At 43.8% G+C, this 23,202-nt stretch overlaps 1 protein-coding gene across 2 annotated transcripts; it reads left to right on the top strand.

Annotated features, from left to right (window-relative positions):
- Positions 1-1,126: 1,126 nt before the first annotated feature.
- On the top strand, positions 1,127-22,150 carry LOC115399138 (receptor-type tyrosine-protein phosphatase epsilon-like). 2 transcript variants are annotated; one of them, XM_030106352.1, is made up of 21 exons: positions 1,127-1,243; positions 6,990-7,229; positions 12,604-12,675; positions 13,544-13,640; positions 14,019-14,092; positions 14,532-14,668; positions 14,823-14,913; positions 15,048-15,124; positions 15,217-15,253; positions 15,347-15,444; positions 16,031-16,150; positions 17,366-17,529; positions 18,236-18,371; positions 18,582-18,731; positions 19,220-19,313; positions 19,672-19,748; positions 19,887-20,021; positions 20,260-20,385; positions 20,519-20,670; positions 21,712-21,847; positions 21,969-22,150. In XM_030106352.1, exons 3-21 carry the CDS (start codon positions 12,609-12,611, stop codon positions 22,041-22,043), a joined length of 2,043 nt encoding a protein of 680 aa, XP_029962212.1. In that variant the 5' UTR covers positions 1,127-1,243; positions 6,990-7,229; positions 12,604-12,608; the 3' UTR covers positions 22,044-22,150. The 2 variants fall into 2 exon arrangements, with proteins under 2 accessions (XP_029962212.1, XP_029962210.1); XM_030106350.1 differs by lacking the exon at positions 1,127-1,243 and having other exon boundaries at positions 6,875-7,229.
- Positions 22,151-23,202: the final 1,052 nt, after the last annotated feature.

Here is a 23,202-nt window from a genome sequence, read left to right as displayed (position 1 = left end):
AAACTCACTGGATGCCCTTTAAAAAAAAAAAAATAAGAAAGAAAAACTGCCCCTAAAGTTTTTCAAGGAAGCTGGTATTTCTGTCTGACTCACATGCAAATACCACTTGCTGTGCAGTGTTTAATGTTAAAAAAAATATATGATTTTAAAGACGGGAGCAGCAGGATTAAGACACTTAACTCACATAGTTTAATCACAAAACAATATTAATGCTTTAAAAACGAAAATAATCATGAGTAGACAGACTTGGACTTCATAATATATAAAATTTGTTTTTTTAAATGACTAAATATGTAAAAAATAAACGTCAGTCGCAGTGCTGGCTGATGTTGATTGCATTTCCAACATGAAAGCGTTGAAGTACTCCCTGCTGCCAGCAGGTGGCGCTGCTCCTGACATTACTGGAAACATTTAAGTCAGATCTTATAATAATAAAGTGTAAATCTCCCTTTTCTGACATTTTAATGTGCTACACATTGAAAAACTTCTGAAAGAAATTTATGTTAAGGATAAGTTGACTTGACAGATTGCTCCAGTTTCCCTTAAAAAAAATTGAAAATATGAACCAGCCACTTTTTTTTTTTAATATGCCAAGTAAGTGAAAGGTCTGCAGTGACACGGGGCATGGGGGGAACTGCAAAACAGCGCTGCGATAAGGTCAAAGTGAATTTATAATGTGAATCCCCAGAGGAGACGTAAAGGAGTTTTGCAGCCTTTTCTTAAGTATTGAACTCCACAGTATAGTAAAATGTCAAGCGTAAAAACTACCAGAAGGCGAGAAAAAAAAAAAAGGCGGAAGGAGCTGTGTTTTACGCACAGGCCTGCCCTTTACTGTCCAGTGATGCAGGAATGTGAGGGATGCTGAGTGTCCACCTGATACCGCCGCGCTGCGCCCGGGGGAGGGTCTCCAGTCTCCATCAGTCTCCAGTCTCCGCTCCGGCTGCCATACCGACGGAACACCGGCAGGCGGGCGGGGGGGAGCAAGAGACCGGCGCGTCCTCGCTCATCTGCGGGAATATGAACACCGGGGGAGCGCAAGAGCAATTCCGGGGGCTCCGATCTCACGCGTTTTGCGCCGTATCCTCCAGAGGACGTGCGTAGGGAGACACGGGCGAGGCGGCAGGTCTGTGCAGGAACGGCACGAGCCGACATCATCATCATCATCACCACCACCACCATCATCATCATCATCATCATCACCATCAGCCGCTGCGACGCGAGGCGAGGTCACCGCGGTATCACGGTAAGATGCGCGCAAACACGCACCGCAGATACGCGGGGATACTTTTGCGTATTTGTGCGGTAATTTCCTCTATGGGGTTTTTCTTTTTTCTTTTTTTTTTTTTTTTCCCGGCCGCAATTTTACAACCGCGTTCACCGCAGCTGTGATGGAGCCTCACATGCCTCCTACAACAACACCGCCACCTCCACAGCTGCCGCAATTATCTCCAAATGCCTGCGCAAACAGCGCGTCTCCAGAGGGAGAACATGCACGCAGGCGATAGAAAGAGCACTTGTTGTTGTTATTATATTATTATTATTACTATGCCTGCTACGCCGTCATTCCTGACGCGGATACAGAAAATGTGGGTTAGTGGAACAAATCCAGGCGCCCTTCGACCACCGGCACGCGCCATGTGACCATCTTCTATAAAACCAATCATTTGCTTTTACAGCATTGCGCATCGATCTACATCAGATGTAGACACAAACCCAGGGAGTGTGCTGCAATTGGTCTAGACATAAAAAAAAAAAAAACAGCAATGGTGGGACACCACGTAGTATAGTAGTAGACAGGCCTGTGTGCCGCATGCTCAATACGCATGGGTGCTGGCTGTATGCTGTGTTCTCGATTTAAACTCTTCTGGATGTAGCCTTCCCACGTGTTTCCTCCGGTGGTTACAAACCTTAGCAATGACTAACTTTTATATGTAGGCACACATCCTCCCCATCATCTCAGCACTGAGACAGTGAGAGTGTTACCGTGGCTGGCTGAAATGCCATGTGTTCACACATGAATTATTAACTGTCCCTCATTCACCATAACCTCATTCACAACAAGTAAACCCTCAGTTCCTTCCCGGAATAAATGACCTGATAAAAGCTGCTGTTAATTTCAGAATGACGTCCAGATTTCTCATCTGAATACTGGGCTGCATGGCGTCTGGGGAGTGAAGCCGGCTATAGTTAGACACATGCCAACACATAAAGATTCATTTCCCAGAGACATGATTATGGTCTGGTTTAAAGTCTTCTTTCTTTAGCTGTAGTTATTATTTAGATGGGGAGGAGGAACATTTCACAGAATAACATATTTGATGTTTCACATAATACCCATAAAATCCAGCGCTTCATGTGTCACCGACTCCTGTCGAACACAAATAAAGTGAAACCAGAAATTTTTAGTTATCTGGAGTTGTGAGGGGAAACTAGCCTGAAGCCTTTGATTCATTTTCTGTGTGTTTTGTTTGGTCATGATCAGTGAAGTTGTGACCCTTGCATGCAGCAGTATGTTGTTCTCCACACAGCTTCAACTTTAACCTCAAAAAATGCAGACCGGGAGGTTTATGCTTTGATAATAAAAACCTACATTCTACATTTAAATCTTTGTGTTTTCGTGGAGCAGGGATTAATATGCATGTAGTTCATGGAGCTCAATAGTTTGAACTAAATACACTGCATCAAATAAACATTCAGCATGAAAGAAAATTATATTGCATACATATTGTACACTGACCTCCAGACCACAACCCAGAGGACATCGAGTGTATTATCAGAGGAGTCTATAGGAATCAGAAACTACTCAGCATTTAATAATGTAAATATTCACTTTGTGGCACACAGTGAGACTTTTCCTGATTCCATCTGAAACCTGTGTTTAAGGTCAAAAATGTCACTTCAAATTGCTCGAATGTGTGAATGTGAGAATTATGCAAGACTGTGACTCAGTTGGTTGGAGGGTTGGTAGTTTGAGCCCTTTTTTTTTTTTTTTTTTTTTTTTTTTGCATGGTCCATATGTCAGCTTGTCCTCAGGCGAGACACTGAACACATGGCAGCGCCTGTCACTGGCCTGCGAGTGAATGGGGGAGAGAGTTTAACACCATACGAGCAACTGAAGACAGCTGAAGCTGTGAAAATACTGCTGTGCAAGAAAAGTCAACTTTTGATTCACAGTTATGAATCTGTATTTACAGAATTATAGTGAGAAACACTCAAAGCACATATTCATTTTGTACTGCTTAAGTTTCTGATCTTTAATGCATGACATTGAAGAAGAAGATAGTGTGAGTCTCTTAGTGCAATATCTTCTGTGTCTTTATTTTAAAACGAGAATCTGCTGGAGGAGGGTTGGTTTTATTCTTTCTTCATGCCAGAGTTTTGTAATATTTTAGGCCATGTCTGTGTTTCCTCAGTCTTGAGTGTTAAAAGCTTTGTTTTTATTGATTTTCTCTTCTCAAACATTACAGTTCATGCTTTTTTTGATGCGGAAATACTGAAGCAGAAGAGGATTTGTGCATTGTGGGAAAGCAGGATCCTTTATCCAAGTGGATTTTCATCATGTTGACCCGAGCTTCATTTCTCCTTAAATAACCTCTTTTATTAGGTGCTTGGATAATTGCCCCTCATAATACTCATATCTGGACCGTCTGACTTTTTTTGTCCGTCTGCTGTCTGTCATGTTGCTGCTGAAATAAGAGGATGACGAGGATTATATCTGCGGACTGGATGTGTGCTCTCAGCAATGGGAATTATTTTGGAAAACAAAGAGATGGGGCAGACCCCATTACCTCAGGAAACACTGCAGTTTTGCTTCATGCTTTAAAGTACTGCCCTCTGCAGCCTCGACTATGATAAAGTGTGACCATTACTCTTTTTCAAATCCTCCTAAAACTGCTCGCAGGACACATTTGCTCTGCTTTATTTACATGTACATCTTTACATTGTCACCGATTCGACGAAGCATCGCAGCTCAATTGGAAACGAAGCTTCTCTTGCCTGTATTTCACTCCTGGCTCTAGGTCGGTTTTCATTCATCTAATTTCATTAATCTTCTGGGTCTGTTTCAAGGCGGAGCAGCTTGTCATGCTGGGTCACCGTTTCATAAGTAAACCATGACTTGTGGTGCCGCCGCCGCTGCGAGAGGAGGAAGCAGTTGCGCTGCCACTTCGTCAGTGTTCATTTTAATGAGATGGAGTGCACTTAAAAACAAAGGCGGCAGTCACAGAGGATGCATCTGCACGGAGCAAATCTAAACCAGGTCGTGTTGCTCAGTACAGCGGCTCCTTGGGCGAAACTGAAGCTGCAATTATGTTCCAAATGTCACATCTCACAGCATATACATCGGGGCATATGCTTTCCTCAGATAGCCGGTTTGTTATGCCTGCTTATTTTACAGGTCTGACATTTTAAAGTGTGCTCTAGAAGAAGGAGCTAACTTGTTACCCTTGGCTTATCCGCGGCAGATTGAGTAGCGGAGCTGTAATTGCAGTGATTATCATCTCTTGTCCCTGGTTTCACCTATAATATGCCCCAGAAGTGTCATTTTCTGAATCCTCAAACTGGAGGCCGGAGATTACTGTGCTCATCCCCTGATTCCGGCGTGTAAAACTGATGCTTCTCAGCTATTTCCCTCGGCAGGGGTGCATCAGGCCGAGGTTCTGCCGAGATGTTTGGTGCAGAAAGTATATTATATCTAAAACTGGTTGATCTTTAAATGAACACGAAGGCAGACATACAATTTAATACTTTTTTTTTGTAAAATATGTGATTATCCTGTTGTTTTCTGCACCGTTTCCCTTTTGTTTTACGGCGTTTCACTTGTCCTCCGGGCCATCTCCTAGTGGGGAAACCTGGCGTTTGGAATCAAATTTACGAACATCGTGATGCCTGCCGTTGTCTCCGCCATGCGAAATCCAATCTCCCAACCCAGAGTGACAGAAAACAATCCCGGCTTGTGTTATCCATCGAGCACCGGGAATGAAGTTTACTGCATGCATCTGTGCTCTCTGAGGACCCAGTTTATCCCATTATATATAAAACCGTGGATTCATAACTTTCAGGAAACGTGAGCCTGGAGAATGAAGGCTATAAATATTGGATTCGCGAGTAACAAAGTTTGCATTTGAATACTATGAATTGAACTAACCGGGTGAGTGGCGTTCATCGCATTGGCGCGCGGAAATACTTTTGACAATAAGAGTAATACGATGAAAAAGACACGGGGAGTGTTTGCGTCGTTGCCCGGCCGAGCTGCAGTACTCGGCGTCGCCTGTTTTGGTATGAATTAATGATCGAACCACAGAGTGCTGGGTGACGACTGCACTCACATAAAACTTTAATGGCCTGCATGTTTCCCCTGTTAGTCAATGGGCAGAGCGGCGCAGAAAGGAAGTGCTTGTGCCTGTAATAATCCTGAACCGTGAGCGCGTCTAGCTTCGCTCCAGCCTGAACGTGCAGGCCTGAAAAGAGAAAAATACCCTGCGTGAAAAGACCAAGACAGTTTCATAAAGGTCTCCCAGAGGACTCTTAGACAAGTGAAATACAGTATGAATAACTAAGCACATTATATACATTTTTCATATCTATTAGCATTTTTAGCTCGGCCTTTTTAACATGCATAATAATATATTAACATTGCAAAAAGCTTAGCCTAGTTCTTGGAAGCGTATTATTGCTTCAGTATAGCACATTACCTGTTTCATCCATTATTGATGTCTTTTTACCGCTGCTTAGAGACTCAACTTTTCTTCAGTCCTCTGTGTATCAACTTCGGTGTTTTAAGCAGAGTCTTCCATGTATACGACGGCTTTGAGTTCTATCTCGGAGCTAATGTATGCTCAGATCCAGAGAGCAGTGCTAATATTGGAATTCTGCGGTGATTCATCTTTGATTGACAGATTCAGTAACAAGATTTATGTTGCTGTGCTGGGGTCAAAGGCCAGCCGTGCAGTGGTGTCTCTTTTCTCCACCGTTCTCTGACATTTCTGCTTCCTCTGTTTCCGCATTGAGAATAAAATGTCCTGGAGAGCGTGTCTTGTTTACTGTATTGAGCATTGCGTCTGGCGCATATTAGAAACTGAGAAATTCCGCCCTCAGACGCTGACGCAAGAGAGACTCACATTCTGTGTGTTATCATCTTAAACCAATGTCTTCCATACCTTGTTCCTTATTATTATGTTTTTCATTGGGCTCAGACTAAGTGGGCTCATCTAGCCGGCTAAGTGTTAACAATACGTCTTTGTGTCCCACACCTGTGGGCAGCGGGACTCTGGAAAGTAGGAGTGAGTGGGCAGGAGGGCCGTGCTTGTTTTTTTTTTTGTTTTTTTTTTTTCCCTCTGACTCCAGCAAGACGACAACAGCGTCACAGTCGTGTCTTTGTGCGAACGGGGAAGAAATTATTCCTGCATAGTTGATGTGATGGTTTGACGGGGGACATTCGGGGACACGTATGTGGTGAGTGGACGGCGCCGTGTGTGTGTGTGTGTGTGTGTGTGTGTGTGTGTGTGTGTGTGTGTGTGTGTGTGTGTGTGTGTGTGTGTGTGTGTGTGTGTGTGTGTGTGTGTGTGTGTGTGTGTGTGTGTGTGTGTGTGTGTACATCTTGCTCATGCGATGGGCGGCTTGGCGCAGTGGGCTTGTGTGTCTTACACAGTGATTATTGCACAGCAGAGCACTAAATAAGCACTGGGTATGCATTGTTGAAATTGCTGCACATCTGCACACAAGCAGTTGGTGAAATGTTGTGCACAGTCATTTTCTCTGACAAATTGCACAGATGCAAACCCCCTACTCATGCCACTTCTCCATTGTTGGGTAATCATGTATTTTGTGGGGTTTTTCTTTTTTCTTCCTTCCTTTTCTTTGAATCCACTCAAGCGGCTCACAGAGAGTCTGTCTTTGTTATTGCTCAACATTGTAATTAACTGCATAAAATAGCTGTTAGCACTGGCTCTCCTCCAGCTGTAACTGTTGTCTTCTGCTCGATCTTCCAGGTTTTTCTATTATCTCCTGCGGCTCGACCCCAATTTGAAGCTCTGACGCGTCCCGAGACGACGTCGGGCCGCTGACCTCAGTCATCTCCACTATTATCGGCGTCTCGGAGGATGTGAGTGGGAGAATGGCTGCGAGCAGAAAGCCCCAATAAATCCAACCGAGGGAGGAAGCGGGATCACGTGGCGGTTATGGACTGACCGGTCAACCGATAGCAGATCGCAGCAGCTTGGCTTGGAAGTGTAAGTCTTTCGTTAATCCATCTGACCTCAGACCGAGTCAATTCCCGTCCAATCAATGGAAATTCAATCCCAATAATGAGAAATAATCCAATAACGGCAGTGTCGTCCTTATCGATGAGACTAATTGGATTCCAAAGTTTTCTGCAAATTGATTTTTTTTCTTCTTTGCCACAAGTGTGTTTGGGTGCGACGTGCAAACATGATCCAAAAGATGAGGTAGAGATACGATAGTAAGTGTAATCCCAGTGTCAGGTTAAAAGCCATTTTGATATCAAGTGCGCGGTGTTTTCTGAGTCTTAGACAGGTGTATTTTGAAAGGCTGGCTTTTTGCAAAGCCTTTCTCAAGTACGAAATACAAGAAGATGTATTTGAAGATACAGCATCGACTCACCAGACAGAGGCATCATCCTTTATATGCGACTTCTGTGTACTAAGGAAGTCTTCCATTATGGTTGTTATCTCTGAACCCAGAATCCAGACATTTATCTCCTCCGGTTCCTCTCCCCTCTCTGCTTCTCTGATCTCTCCTCTCATCTTTCCTTACCTCGCCGCTGCCACACTTTAGTGACATGTGTTTATATTCTCTTTCCACCCTTTTCTTTTTTTTTCTTCTTTTTTCTTGGCACTTGACAGTAGAAATGCCGGCTGTTTTGGGTCTTTTTAGTGCTTTCTTTGCCGCTGTGTTCCCTGGAACCCAACAACTCCTTTATCTTTTTTTTTTTTTGTGTGTAAGACAAGCCATTTATTTTGTGCCAGGCACAGAATAGGGATCTGTTTTTTGAGGTCATATTGATCTGTGAGGAAACTGAAACATGATTGGATAGATCTAAAGACTTGGTTTGGATTTAAGGACTCTTTTTTTTTAACTTTTCAGAAAATCGGGAGCTTTATTCGATCGTATTTTGCATGTATCTAATGTTAGAAGAAGCCAGTCATTCCTGCTGCTCCTCATCTGGCTCGGTTGGAGATTGAAATCGCAGTCCAATAAGCATGGCTTCTGCAATGAGAAAATCCAGACCCACTGATGCCTTCTCCACAGTGTCATTGATGGAGCATGCTGAATAATTTAAAGGGAGATGCATTTTTCAAATCAGTCAGCATTTCATTTTCGGCTTTCACAACTTCCGCACAGCGGAGATGTTTTCTGTTTACAGGCCGTATACGTTACCCGACATTTGCCGTGGTTGAAATACCGCTGATTTACTCGGAATGGTGAGGACTGAGTGCATTAGAGCGGCTGTATTTCAAGTGGTGAAGCAGACCGACTTTAAATCTTAAGATTGGTGGTTTGATCCCCGTCATTGATTATATGAAGTGTCCTTGGACAAGATGAAGAGCCTGATGTTGCTACGAGTGCTGGGCAAGCAAGCACTTTTGTTTTGTTCGTGTGTGTCTGTGTGTGCGTGCGAGCAAGCATAAAGAGTTTTGAGACTGCCAAAGTGCTTAAAATGCATTTTTTAGTGAAAGATTTGATGTATCTGTATTAAAATTTCCATCACAGTCACCATATCTGTCTGTCCTTCGAATAACATCTGAATTTTGAAGCTGACTTCACTTATTTGGTGCCTTTTCACAACGTCATTGCGTGAGACTTTCAGTCACATTCACTCATTCACACACCAGTGACAACAACCGATTGGTCGGTATAGTGATAGTGAAACTGAATGACAGTCACCTCCTTTTAATTTGTTATTTCTATCCAGTTAAATTTCAGTTGTCTTCAAAGATTTTTGACTTTTCTCAGGTTGTTTTATACAGACCCTCCTCTAACCGACTGGGAATGGTTCAGCAAACCTCAAAACCCTAAACACACTGTAGATATTGGATCGTTTGTATGTGAAAACGCACCTCATTTAGTTGGATTTTTAAAGGAAATGACACATCAGCAAAGTACACAAATAACATACAGGGCGACACGTCGGGTTCGTGCTCGTGACATTAAAACAACACCAGTATTAATCACGGATAATTGGCAGGATAATTGACATTTTGCTAATACAGCTTGTCTGTAATTCGCAGGTTTTTAAGACGACCTATAAAAACCATAACGAGTGCCAGCTGCTTCCCATTGGCACCTCATCGCAGCACCTCTAGGAAGGTGCAAACATTTTGCTGTGGTTTTTCCATGTTTTTTTTTTTTTTTTTTTTCCATAAACGCCTCTCACAAAAACATGTATTAAAGGACCGTTAAGACAGCATTGCATTGATACTTTTTGACACGAGCTACATTCCATGCAGATGTAAGTGTGAAAATTGTCAAACTGTGTTAGATCAGTGGACTGAGAGCGAGTACATATCCCAAAAGGACACAGCGGCACATTTAACTGTACATTAAGGATAGAAACAACCATGGAGCGGGTTGAGAGCATTCGGAGCTGTTCTCAGTAGAGCGAGCGAGTGGTGCTGCATTTTGGGAAGTTGGAGGGGAGAGAGGAGCCCGGAGATTCATGGGTGTGGTGCGGGAGGACGTGGAGATGGTCGATGGAGGCAGATGATTTGCCGCGGCGTCGATTGAAGGGAGCAGCCGAAAAAAAAAAAAAACAAAGAAGTAGTTATGCAGTCGTTAAAGCGGCAGCGAGTGGAGTCAGCTCGGAGGAGTGGAGGCACTCTTGTTTATTTGTTTACTCGTGTTGTAGCTGCATATCAATTAGTCTTTGTCGGCGAGGTATGGAGATGATAAATTATTGATGGCACTGGTTTAACGAAGGTCAGCAGTGAGCCGCCGTGCATATGCTTTATCTGAAATATTCATAAATGGCGGTTGCTGTCTGGTTGCATCTGTTTGCATCTGTTAAGACAGTGAAAGGCCTGCGTTCGTTAAGCTTGTTGCATTAAACGGGTGATGCTATACATCCCCATCTACAAGTTGGTTTGTGCATTTGTGCATTTTGGATGTTTCCATGTGTCACGACAGCTTCTTTTTCATCATCATGGCCAGCGATTGCCTACCATATGGAAGATGAATCGAAGCGTAGCAGCTCTGGAAGTGGCCCTGTTAGCCTCGGGAAATTCACAACACCTCCTGTTGATGGAGCCATCACAGGGTCATCTCAGTTAGTCAGGCCCCTTTTACATTATAGTCCCCGAAAACATTAGATCTTGAAGTTAAAGAGTCTCACCTCCTGAATCTCAGCGTTACGTCCTGCATGAGCGAGATGCAGCCTCGACACAAGCGATGCAGCATAATTTAATTCGCCGGGAGCATTTGTGTCGGCAGGTGGTGGTGGAGGCTGAGGTAATGACTCTGTTGTGTTTCATTAAGATGAAATCAAGCAGGGATCTGGAATGGATGACGCAACACCGGAAAGGAGAGTCAGACCCAGTTGTTTGAAATAGGTCAAACCATCCGTCCTGTGAGGGCTGGAGGATGTCATATGCTAATGAAGAATTATAAATAGCAGTGTAACGTGGCGCATACGCCACCATATATAATCAGTCATGAGTCATGACAGGATTCACATGGAGGAGTTGTTATCAGAGCAACATTCTACCATCACATGCAAGAATTTGTTGCATCACTGGACTCGTTTTTCTCTTTCCTGAGACAGGAAACATTCGGTCTAACATCCTGGCCGTCATTTATTTATTCGGTGGAGTCATCTGAGGTGACATCTGGGTTCCCCGGCTCCTCTTCCGGGGTTATGTGCCGTATGTACGGGAGCTGCCAGAAGATGACAGATAGGCGGCGGCCTGTGCGGTGACCCGTCCGCTCAGCACGCCTCGCGGCGTGGGGCGGCGGGACGAGGCGGCGCGAGCCAATGTGATTCGCGCAGCGGGGGCAGAGCGGGGAACAGGTGCCGGCTCTGTCAGCTTGTTAACACCGGAGAGAGAATTGGCTCGTCCGACGGAGCGCGGCACATATGTAACACATAGCCTTTGGCTGCGGGACGTATGTGCAGGCATGCATGCACGTGTAGCCCGCATGCTCGTGACGCTGCGGATCGACGTTTACTTATTTCTCTTTTATTGTATTATTGCAAGAGACAGATTGTATAATGCGGCAAACCCAGGGCCCCTAATTTGTTGTCCAATAATACTTTATAGGTTTTGACATGGATTTTATTATGAGAACATTGTTGGAGCGTCATTACGGAGCTCGGTTTTCTACAAAAGCTCAGGGAGATGTAGTTATATGAAACCCCCCGGGGTTATGTGCGAGAAATTCTCTCAAACATCTCAAATTAGGCCCCTAGATGACCCATTTCTGGAAGAACTAAATTGACACGATGAAATATTACACTCAGCCTTGTGGCCTCCATAACGAGAAGGGGAGCAGAGGATAAATTGGGACGCTCAATTCTTCCGTCTCTCATTTATTCCATCAAAGCCATTTAGGCAGATTTTCCCAATTTATTGTGCGATTTCCTGCTCCTCGTTTGGAGGGTGTTTGGGAAAAGGGGGAAAGGAAATGGATCCGGGTTTGGAGCAATCGGCTGCCACACTTTGTAGATAAAAAGACACAATGATAACGTGTCGGAATCGCTTTCTTTCCGGCATCGTTGTGAGGAACTCGACATATTCCTTTTCCTTTAGTAAAGACAGTCGTAGTGCTCTGCCCCAAATACATCACTAACAGCTTCCAGCAACAAAGCAAAAGGAGAGAGAGAGAATCTATCTGGCTGTAGAGGGAGGGAAACACACAGACGTGACAGAGGGAGACAAAGGTAGCGGCAGTAAAACAGAAAACTACGTGTAGCCGAGAAACCAGCCACTTCTTTCGTTCATAAAGAGGTGTTTCACATTCAAATAGTAAAAGATGGTCTCTTTACGGTGTACTTTTAATTATCCATTGATTACACACACACATATGTGATTTCTTCCACAATATCACAACTGACTCCAAAAACACCTTCGGATTTGGTTCTGTATATTGAAAATACCTGCTACAACACATTACAGTCGGCGTCTCCCTGTCACTGAGCCGCCTGTTTTGCCCAGCTGCTCTGCTCCGCACATCAAAGACAACGCCGCAAAATGAGATGGCTTCTAACAAATACGACTTGAGCTCGACTCCACCGCCAGATCCGCCAGGTCCACAGGCGTATATGGTTACCGTCACCTGTGGGTTAAAGCCGCCGTCCCGGTTTGATGTCTGAATATTAGGTTATTTGATGCTGCTCTTTCAAGTCGGCCTGACAGGACAAGACTGCGAGCAGATTTCCCACAAGGGCTTTAAGTGCTCAGCAGAGAGACACACAGGCATCACTCTGACAAGCCTCATCAAAGACTCTGGCTCTCCTCTCTGCCCTGTTCCCTGCGCCACGTGCATTTCGTATTGGTTTGGCGCCGTCCAGTGGGCTCTGTGAAGAACTGCGTTTGGGCTCCTTCATTCTTCCTCCTGCTGAAGATGACTTGTTTTTCCCTCTCTCCGCAGTGACAATGGTGTTGTTTCTGATTGGGATCGCCATCGCTGTGAACAGTTCTGCTCATGAGAACCAAACTGCAGGTAATTTTTTTTTTTTTAAATCAATTCTGTTGTGATTGGAAAAAATGTGAAATTGAAGGAAGGTTGTTGCAATTTTGTCCAGCAGAACATCACAACAGGCAGTAATGGTGCTATTCCCCAGCATGATGCAAGGCAGCAAGAAGTATTGATGAAAAAATAGAGGTTTTTTTTTTTAAATTGCAGCTTCAGAAATGCTTCAGAGCATTTTTTTAAAAGCTAATAGGGTTTTTGAATTTTTGTGAACACGGCTCTGAAAGGTGCAGCATGAAAAAATCATCCATCAGGTGGCAGTAAAGAGTCACTGGAGAACTTCAGCTCAGCTCCAGAGTTTTTACTCAGGAATTTACAAAAGCTCCCAGTTTTGATGTTTTTGATAATTAATCTGTCTGAATGGACTCGGGACAGATTTAAGGCTGGGTTTACAGCATTGGGCAGGTTCAGTCCAAAGCCAGAGCGCCAGCACAACACACCGATGGACTGACTTCATCCTGTATTAGTTTATGATTCATTCATGTCTTATTAAATAAGACCATGAATGGTAAATATGTCAGTCGGTGTTTTCTGTTTTTTTTTTTCCAGTTAAGTCACTTGTTCCTCCAGTCCTCTTTTCTTTCCTTTGTACAATATTTATTTTACATTTGTCCTGCATTAAATGCACAAGTAAATGAAATCAGTCTTGATATGAGAAGGAATAGAATTATAAACATATGAAGGATTATTGAAAAGTTGCCTCACATCTGATAAACATTATTATTACAACTATTAAATAGGACTCAGTGCAGTTTGCAAGTGTTAAATTTAATGCAATGCAATTTCATTTTTGTTGTATTTCAGACTAATGTTAATTCTGCTTTCTGTCTTTCTGCAGAAAATCCCACCCATCAGGGTGCGCACGTGCTGCCCTCCACGCTGGTCATTTCCCTGCTTCTCATCATCGTGGTCCTGCTGACAATCTACTGTCTGAGGTGCATAAAATCAACTCGCACTCTTACTCTTCAGCGTTTAGCCTCTTTTCTTGTGTGTGAGCTCGAGAGTGAATGTGCCAGGGGAGGGGAGGGGGTTGAAAACAGGCGGCGAGCAGTGGCTTATGGGTAAACAGCTGCACTTTAAGTAAGACGGCAAACAAAAACAGCGAGGTCAGGTCAGGCCGCAGACTCTCATTCAGCGGCCGTCCCGCTTTTCCTGACCGCAGCATGAGGAGGAACAGCCTCTCGTCTTTCAGATGGTCCTTATTGGTTTTGATCTGTTGTTTACTCACACACCTCGGCTGATTAACAGCGTTGTTCTGGAGCTCCGGCTCGGTTAATTTTCTTTTCTTTTTTTTTTTTTTCTGTACTCTGCAGGTTCAAAAACCACAGAAAGGCTCTGGTTACCTCGGTGGATAAAAAGATTCCCAATGGCTTCTTGGAAGAACAAGGTACCGTTGTGCTGTACTCAACATGAGCGCAAGTGTATGAAAATATAATGTGGTCTTTTGTGTTTTATTCCTTTTTTTTATTTGATTTGTAAATTTAAACTCTTTGTGGACAAGTAAAGTTTCATGATCTGAGGTCCAAAGTAGCTGCGGAGGTTTTGGAAAGGCCTGAGCTTTCCTAGCACGGAGGGAGCCATATAAACTTTCACTTCAAGTAGAGAGAAAATAAATAAATAAATGGAAAGGCCAAATTCTGAGTTAAGACAATTTCATGCGGCAGCGCCATGTTTATGGCTCCAGAAATCATTTCTGTCATGTATCCGCAGAAGTAGGAAATCTTAATAGCCATCAGGCTTGTTTTTGCAGGTGCTGTGAGAGGTTGTAATGTTCTCTACGGGGAGACGTTAGCAGTCTGACCGCCATATATCCCGTTTAAACACAGGAGAGCAGACGGTGGTCCTCCTCCCCAGATCGCCCTCGCCGTCCAAGAGGTACTTCCCCATCCCGCTGGACTCGCTGGAGGAGGAGTACCGGATACGCTCGGCGGACGACGGCAAGCTCTTCAGAGAAGAGTTCAATGTAGGCACGAGTTGATTTGGTGTCGTGCGGACGAGGATCTCTGTCCTGCGTCCACACAACAAGTACAGAAAAGGAGTAATAAAATGTTACGTCGGAGGGCTTTGCAGCCGCGGCTTCACTTTGATCTCATGAGGATCGGACGCTCTCTTTATAGTCGCTGCCGTGTTACTACCACCATGGGTCCTTTGAAGAGGCGAGCAGAGAGCACAACAGAGAGAAAAACAGATACCCAAACATTTTACCATGTGAGTGAGAATCTATAAATTCTGCCCCAGACGATATTAATACAACTGTCTGACTTACAGTTTTATCAATAGCCGAATAATGATTTATTCTTTCCAACCGAACTCCATTCTGTCCGTTCCCCTCTCCTCCGCAGACGATCATTCCAGGGTGGTGTTGAGCCACCTTGACGGACATCTGTGCTCCGACTACATAAACGCATCTTACATAGATGTATGTGAAAAGCGCAAATGAACATTCGATGGGGATGATTGTTGCCTTGACAAATTCAAATCGACACTTTTTTTTTTCTTTTCTCCACTCAGGGTTATAAAGAGAAGAGCAAGTTTATTGCCGCTCAAGGTAAAAAGCTTGTTTTGCATAAATTTCACAAAAGCAAATACATGAATATTTCGTATCCTGTTTTAATACTTTTAACTAATAATTGTGTTTCAGGCCCAAAACCTGAGACCGTGGCCGATTTCTGGAGAATGATTTGGGAACAGAAAACAGCAACTATAGTCATGCTCACCAATCTAAAAGAAAGGAAGGAGGTAAGCATCCTCTGCGCTCCAGAATGAACCTATGCAATCTATACGGCCCCACGGCGCAATTAGCGAAAACCGTTTTGTATTCTCATGACCCCAAAGTCATGGGCATAATTTATTTGACCCCCCCCCCCCCCCCCCCCCCACCCCCCCTTTTTTTTTTCCCCCGGCTGAGAATCCATGCAAAGAGCCGCCCTGCAGATTATTTAGCGCCGCGAGAAATTCTGCCTCAGAGGGATGATCAATTGAGTGCTCAACAGCAGGTTTGATGGGATAGAATAGAGGCAATGGAGATCAATGACGAAATAATTGTTGATAAGATCCTAAGAGGCTTCATGATAATTAGTCTGAGTATCTGGTTAATGAGTTGAAACGTCACTGTGAAGATCTTATTGACTGACAGAGTCGCGCAAAGTCACTCTGATTGCCTTTGACTCCGACTGAGAGACACATTTTATCACCAAATACACTCAACAGAAGCAGTATGAAGCATTACATGTATAACACAACGTCATACAAAGACAGAATTTTTTTTTTTTTTACCCCGTAAGAAGAATAAATTTGTATTTTTTTTTCACTAATTTCTCGCCAGGAAAAATGTTGTCAGTACTGGCCGGAAAAGGGCTGCTGGATGTACGGGAACGTCCGGGTGGCCATGGAGGACTTCACAGTGCTGGTGGATTACACCATCAGGAAATTCTGCGTTCAATATGTAAGTAAAGACATTTAAAGTCACCATTACCGCTGAATTGAGTGTAACTGTGTGTCACTCGCGGCCCGACTCGACTCCAACGTGTAATTACACAACACAACACGTTCATCCAAAAAAAAAAGCCCGAACCAACATCAAGATAAACGTCTGCTTTTATTTAGATGCATACGTGCGGCGTAACAAAATAGCGCAGTTTTTCAGAGTTCCTAATATAGTTCTTTAGTGCCGCCAAAATCTAAAAATCTATTCTCATAATTGCAAAAATTCTTATTAAAAATTCAACACAAAAGGAAAGCTGTATAGAGATGGTGTGAAAAATAACGCTCCCAGTGGGGAAATTACGGGATTTTTCTGAACTGTAATAGGAGACAAAATATAATAGATAAATAAATAAATAAGTAAATCCCTTTGAAAACACATTAAAGGGTATTAAAGAATGTGGGTAATAGACGTGGCATGAATTATCAATACGTAGGTGTATTTAAAACATGATAAGGACCGTTTTAAAGTGCACTGTTTTTTTTTCATCATTTCGCCTTCAGAAATTCATGCACATACTGTATCTGTGTTTCTTTCCTCGTCTTTTCGGCTGCCAACTTGGATGCCGGCTCAGTGTACTGTGAAGCCTTCAGTTGCAAAAATTCACTTTGTTCCGTCTCCATCTGAAGCCAGACGAGCACACATATCCTCTCTGACTCTACAAACTGTGGCTGCGCCGCCGCTCCTCGGTACAAGCTCACAGACTGGGTGCTTTTCACGTTCGGCTCTCTGAACACAGAGTAACCAAGTGTTCAAGAGAATGAAATTATGCTCCCTCGAGCCTCGGCGAGATGTGAGAGCGAGGCAAAGGCAAGCCAGTGTTTGATAATTACATTCTGTCCCAAAAAAAAAAAAAAAAAGGCAAAACGACACACGCGTGCATGTGAAAAAAAAAAAAGAGAGAGAGAGAAAATAATTTAATTAAGTGTAGTTCGCGCCCCTCGGTGGTATAGTGGTTAGAACTGTCACCGCGCAGCCAGAAATCACTCGGTCTGAGTTCAGGCTTGTGTGGAGTTTGCATGTTCTGCACAAACTGTGTATGGTACATTACTGAAAGTGTGTGTGACTGCCTGGCTCCCATCACAGCTGACAGTTTATAGCTTCTTTTTTTGTGATTTTTGCCTCCACAACGACATGAGTACCCGGGTACTAACCCGTCTCGCTGGTGCTTCACAGCAGGGCAGCGACGGTCCCCGAGCCCCCCGCCTGGTCACCCAGCTCCACTTCACCAGCTGGCCAGACTTCGGGGTGCCGTTCACGCCCATCGGCATGCTGAAATTCCTCAAGAAGGTCAAGGCTGTCAATCCGTCCTACGCCGGGCCTGTTGTTGTGCACTGCAGGTAAAATATCCGCTATAAAGGCAGCTGCGCCGACGGGCGCAGATTTTAATCAGATAAACACTTTTTAATTGTAGTTAAAACGTAAAGCTTGTCTTTATTGCGGATAAATAGAAACAAGTATAACTTTTCATTCTCCGGTTATTTTCTAACCACATGATTTTCTGCCCGATCGCCCAAACACTAAAGAGATATTGTAGCAACGGCGGCAACAGGTGCTCAGGGAGCGGGACTGTTGTTCTTGAATGAGGCCCGCTGAACGGGCTTCATCGCCCCGCTGTGGAATCCCGGCTTTGTGCTCCCCGAGGTGCCGTCTGCCGAAATGACCCCAGTAAATCTATTAAGGGCGTGCTGCGACTTCAGAGGTGAAGCGCTTCTGCATATGCTGGTGGCTTTTTTTTTTTACAATCGGCGTCTCTGTTAAGAGCGCTGGGATGGCGTGGCAAGGCTTAAGAATAATGCCAGAGAAATGATGTGTGTGTGTGTGTGTGTGTGTGTGTGTGTGTGTGTGTGTGTGTGTGTGTGTGTGTGTGTGTGTGTGTGGTGTCAGTGGACCGGCGTTGCCGAGAACTGCTCTTGCACACGGCAGATACGGTGTTGCACAGACTTCCTCTTTCACCCATTTTTTTGTTTTTTGTTGCTGCGCTCGGCTGTTTGTTCCAGAGAAGACCTTGTGCCTCCCTTTCTTTCTGTTTGTGCTCTTCCACAGCGCCGGGGTTGGGAGGACTGGGACGTTCATTGTCATTGACAGCATGATCGACATGATGCACATGGAACAGAGGCTGGATGTCTTTGGCTTTGTGAGCAGAATACGAGAGCAGCGCTGTCAACTCATCCAGACAGATGTAAGCATTGACCCCTTCCGACCTGCAGTACCTTGTACTGACAGCTCCGCTCGCTGCTCCAGTCGCGGCATAAACAAGCGAGGACATGGAAAACAATCATGTCTGTGATACGAAAATAGTAGGAAATAGTTTGGCAAACTAAAAGCAAACTACTTCTGTGTCTTTCCTCTCCTCTCCTCGCCTTCCCTCTCTCTCTCTTTTTGCTCTCAGATGCAGTACTCCTTCATCTACCAGGCTCTGCTGGAGTACTATCTGTATGGAGACACGGAGCTAGATGTGTGCTCTCTGGAGGGCCATCTGCAGAGGCTTCACAACACCAGGGCTCCCCACGACAGGCTGGGCCTGGAGGAGGAGTTCAGGGTACGAAGGAAGACGCTCCCTCTTAAACATTTCAGTCAGTAATGAATCGTCCCAATCACCCTGCAACCTGCACGGGTATATTTTCATGGAAAACTTGCCCAGGGTGCTGCTCTTGGCAGCAGTAACATAAATAACAATGCTTTGGATCAACTAAAACTTTATAAGGCGGCACCATCTGCCACGTAGAATTTACTGTAGCTCTGTGAAAATTTCTCATTTTTTGCTGCAAAGAGTCCTCCACTGTTCCCCACACACTGAGTGGAATTATTCCCCCATGCCTCTTCTTCTTCTGATCTCCTCTACCTCCAAGAAATGTTTTTTTGTCCAGCTGCTGCTTTACTTGTTGCGGCTATTAAAATAATGTCCCTTTTTTTAGCATCGGCGGATGTGAAGAGTCACCGTGTTTGTCGGCATTGTTTTGCACCACACTCACACACAAACTAACTTTTTTTTTTTCTTTTTTTTTTTGCTGTTTTTTGAATGTTCAGAAGCTGACCAATGTTCGCATAATGAAGGAAAACATGAGAACCGGGAACCTTCCCGCCAACATGAAGAAGAACCGAGTGCTTCAGATCATTCCATGTAAGCACGGCGCCCGCGCTGCGAACGGCTTCATAATACATCACATCCCGGTAACATCAAAGCGTCACGCTGCTGGTGGTTTTTCGGAGATGCCGTACACACATGTCGGGCTAATCGGAACACGTCTGTGCGATCGGTGACATTTAAACAGGCCTCGCGTCTCCGCTTGTATCTTGAAAGAAGAAAAAGGCGGGCCGCAGCCCCGCGCTCTGGAAGCTCCTATCGACTGTGGCATGTTTGGCCTTAATAACACAGCCGAAGTTTCTCTTCGCAGTTTTCTTTCCATCAGCCCTTTCAAACTTTTATTTTATTAGGAATCACTGGTGGAAAGTTTCATTTCCCTTTTTTCTCTCCGCAGATGATTTCAACCGAGTAATACTCTCTGTGAAAAGAGGACAGGAGTTCACCGACTACATCAATGCCTCCTTTATTGATGTAAGCACTCCCCCATGACCTGCTGTATAGATTTCCCATAGAAGTATATATAAAGCTCATTGTTTCCTTTACAAACAATGCAAAATATTATGTTTGCTGCACACTCAAGTCTTGTTTACCGGATGATCTGCCCTCCAGGGCTACAGGCAGAAGGACTATTTTATCGCAACCCAGGGCCCCCTGTCTCACACAGTGGAGGACTTCTGGAGGATGGTGTGGGAGTGGAGGTGTCATTCAATCGTTATGCTCACCGAACTCAAAGAGAGGGAGCAGGTACAGTACGGCGCTCTTGCAAAAGTACAGGCAGAAATGTGGAGTTAGTTGCACATTTGACCGTTTTTCTGTTATTTGATTTAAAGACAACCTTCTTTCTTGCAATTTTTGGAGTGTATGTTTAGTTTTTGTTTAAGTAGTACTTCTTTCATGGTGTAAATGTAAAGTACAATGAGGAAAACCGGAGTGTAAATCAGTCAAATGTAGCCTAATTTATTTTTCTGACCTTTGCGACCAGGAAAAGTGTTTCCAGTATTGGCCATCAGAGGGCAGTGTAACATTTGGAGATTACACAGTGGAGCTGACTGCAGACACACAGTGTGAAACCTTCACTCTGAAAGACATGGTCCTCTCCTACAGACCAGTGAGTTTCAGTGCTCAAAGAATTTAACATAAACATATTTCCTTCTTCCTTTTGCCATATTAAGGAGAATAAACATCAACAACTACACTATTGAGCTTTTCTCAATAAAAGTAATTCTCACTCATCTCGCCAGGAAAAGCAGTCTCAACACGTCCGACTCTTTCACTTCCACGGATGGCCCGAGATCGGGATCCCAGCCGAGGGGAGAGGGATGATTGACATTATTGCCGCTGTGCAGCGGCAGCAGCAGCAGTCTGGAAACCGTCCCATAATTGTGCACTGCAGGTGAGGAACTTCACTCTGACAATCCTGCAGCGCGACGCACTCCATCAGACGGAAATTTCATACACTGTATTAAATAATGTATCCCGTCACTCGTCCTCTTTAATGCAGGCCTCTTTTATTACCCGATTACCCCAATCCCCTCCGAAAGGATACTGGAAAGAAGTTCAATTTTAAAAGATACACTTTTTTTGTTCCGACCGATGTCTGTTACAATAAATTGTACATTTTTTCTCAGTAGACCTGGTGTTCTCTGCCTAAACCACTTATGTGATCCCTTATAAAGACTTAGCAGTGAAAGCTTTGATCAGAACCTAGCTTCAGGTGAAGTGATTCTAAAGCAGCACGCCCCTGTGGGATTGATCCAATCCACTGATTCACAGTCAATTAAAACCTCTCAAAGTGAAATCTCCTCTGACTCCCACTATGATTAATCTGATAAGATGAGCTAACGACAGGAAATGGTGTCATCACTCTCTTCTATTCCTTCATCACCACTTGTCTAAGAGGGGCTTTTTAAAGCTTTTTCTGCGTCCCCGGGGAATGGGGCTAACCCGTTGCAATCCCCAACGTCTCTCTACGCTTCTCTTCCGAATCGCACATCGCTCTCACAATCATTCCCTGGCTCTCTCGCTCGCTCGCTCTCTCTGTCTTTCTTCCTCTATCCCACCATCATTGTAAACATTGACTCAGTCAAACACTGAGCTTCCAAACTGATTAGTGTTAGCAGTTGGATTAGCCTCTCTTTAAGTGAGGATAATTATTAGCACCATTACACAAAGGTCACCTTTTCTCTTGTTAACTTTTGTGAGTTAAATAGGGAAAAAAAAAAAGAGATGTGCAAAGATTACTGACTATTAGGTAATTTTATTTTTCAATGTTACAATGTTCAGAGTGGATTGCTCTGCTTTTGAAGTGCATTTCCAAAACGTCTGTGGCTCTTTCACAATCCTGCCAATAACAAAGGTCAGAGATTTCAGTCTTCGTGCATTAAGTGACATAATAATTGATGACAGTTGCGCGGTTTGTGTTGTTTTGTTTTAGTGCCGGTGCGGGACGGACCGGCACCTTCATCGCCCTCAGTAACATCCTGGAGAGAGTGAAAGCTGAAGGCCTCCTGGATGTTTTTCAGACCGTCAAGAGTTTACGTATGCAGAGACCACACATGGTTCAGACTGTGGTAGGTGGAAAACACACTCCTATCCAACCTGCTGTGCGGAGGCTGTCAGCTTGTTGACGTCTGTGTTGTTTTGAAACCTTTCCCCGCACAGTGACACTCTTCCTCTTTCCTCCCTTTCCAGGAGCAATACGACTTCTGCTACCGAGTGGTCCAAGACTTTGTCGACATTTTCTCAGACTACGCTAATTTCAAATAGTCAACGTTCAGTAACGCCATGTATATTCCTGTCAACTTTACAAATGCAAATTTTTTTCCGAATGTTGTTTTCTACAGTGAGCTCTTTTTACATTTTGCACTTCATGAAAAAAAAAAAAGGAAAAAAACCTGTTGTAAAATAGTGTAAAATAACCAAAAACATGTGTGAAACAGGAGAGTCTGTCTCTTTGAAGAATGTTCGCTCTTTAAGTTCCCCAGTGTAAACTTTAAAAGTTAAAGTGGTTACTTGAGGTTTTTAATTATGTCAAATGATAGTTTTATGTGACAGATTTCCAGCTTTCTTTGATTTTTTTTTAAGTATTTCAGTTGGAATCTGAAGCCTATTCCATGATTATCTATATACACAGAACATGTACTCGTTTGATTTGCGAACCTGAACAGCATGTTTCAATGTCTCTCATTCTGACCGCCACGCCTTTGGTTTACATCAGGCTTGTATTTAGAGGGACTATTGTGTGTTTGATTTAAAAAAAAAACAAAAGAATCGGGGGGGGGGGGGAAAACTACTTTTGCTAAAATAATATCTTGTCTGACGTGAGTGAATAATATTTATGATCTGCTTTCTGCTCAAAGGAAAACATCCCATTTCAGACACATTTTATCCTCTTAGACGCTGCAAATTACCTCACTTATGTCTGGGAATAACTTAACAGCTGCTGCCTGTTGCAATTTCATTCAACTTCACCAACTTTCTTCTTTGCCCGTGGCAATATTACTTAGTGGATTGGTGCCTGACGCTGCAAAATGCAATTAGCCCACATTGGAACAGGCAGGAAATAATGTACTATTACATGCTTTCATTACAGTATCACTGCAGTTCTGCTTTTAGGAAATATGAGAAGGGGGAAAAAAAAAAAGCATTTTTATACATTTTACACATGCATGTGTGCATAAAGCAGTGCCATATTGATTAGGAGGAGTTCTAATCATGAAAGACTTGTCACCAAGTGACGCCATTTTAATAACAATAAACCAGATGTTAGCTTTATGTTCAATTTAGATATAATTATCACACTTTTGAAAGGCAATTGTTTTACCAGTGGTATTCCCCTTTATGGGTCATCAATGAGTCGTCGTTCAAACACTCCTCGCAGTTATCTTTCCCACACAAAAGCACCATCGTTTTAGTCATTATGAAA

This window comes from Salarias fasciatus, chromosome 13, assembly GCF_902148845.1.
Source record: "Salarias fasciatus chromosome 13, fSalaFa1.1, whole genome shotgun sequence".
Classification (NCBI taxonomy): domain Eukaryota; kingdom Metazoa; phylum Chordata; class Actinopteri; order Blenniiformes; family Blenniidae; genus Salarias; species Salarias fasciatus.
This window is presented reverse-complemented; position numbering and strand designations above follow the sequence as displayed.

What these genes read in the sequence shown, in the direction of transcription:
- LOC115399138 (XM_030106352.1), top strand. Translation starts at nt 12,609, where the DNA reads ATGGTGTTGTTTCTGATTGGGATCGCCATCGCTGTGAACAGTTCTGCT. An exon ending in CTGACAATCTACTGTCTGAG is followed by an intron (nt 13,641 to 14,018) that starts GTGCATAAAATC and finishes TGTACTCTGCAG; the next exon opens with GTTCAAAAACCACAGAAAGG. An exon ending in CCCATAATTGTGCACTGCAG is followed by an intron (nt 20,671 to 21,711) that starts GTGAGGAACTTC and finishes GTTTTGTTTTAG; the next exon opens with TGCCGGTGCGGGACGGACCG.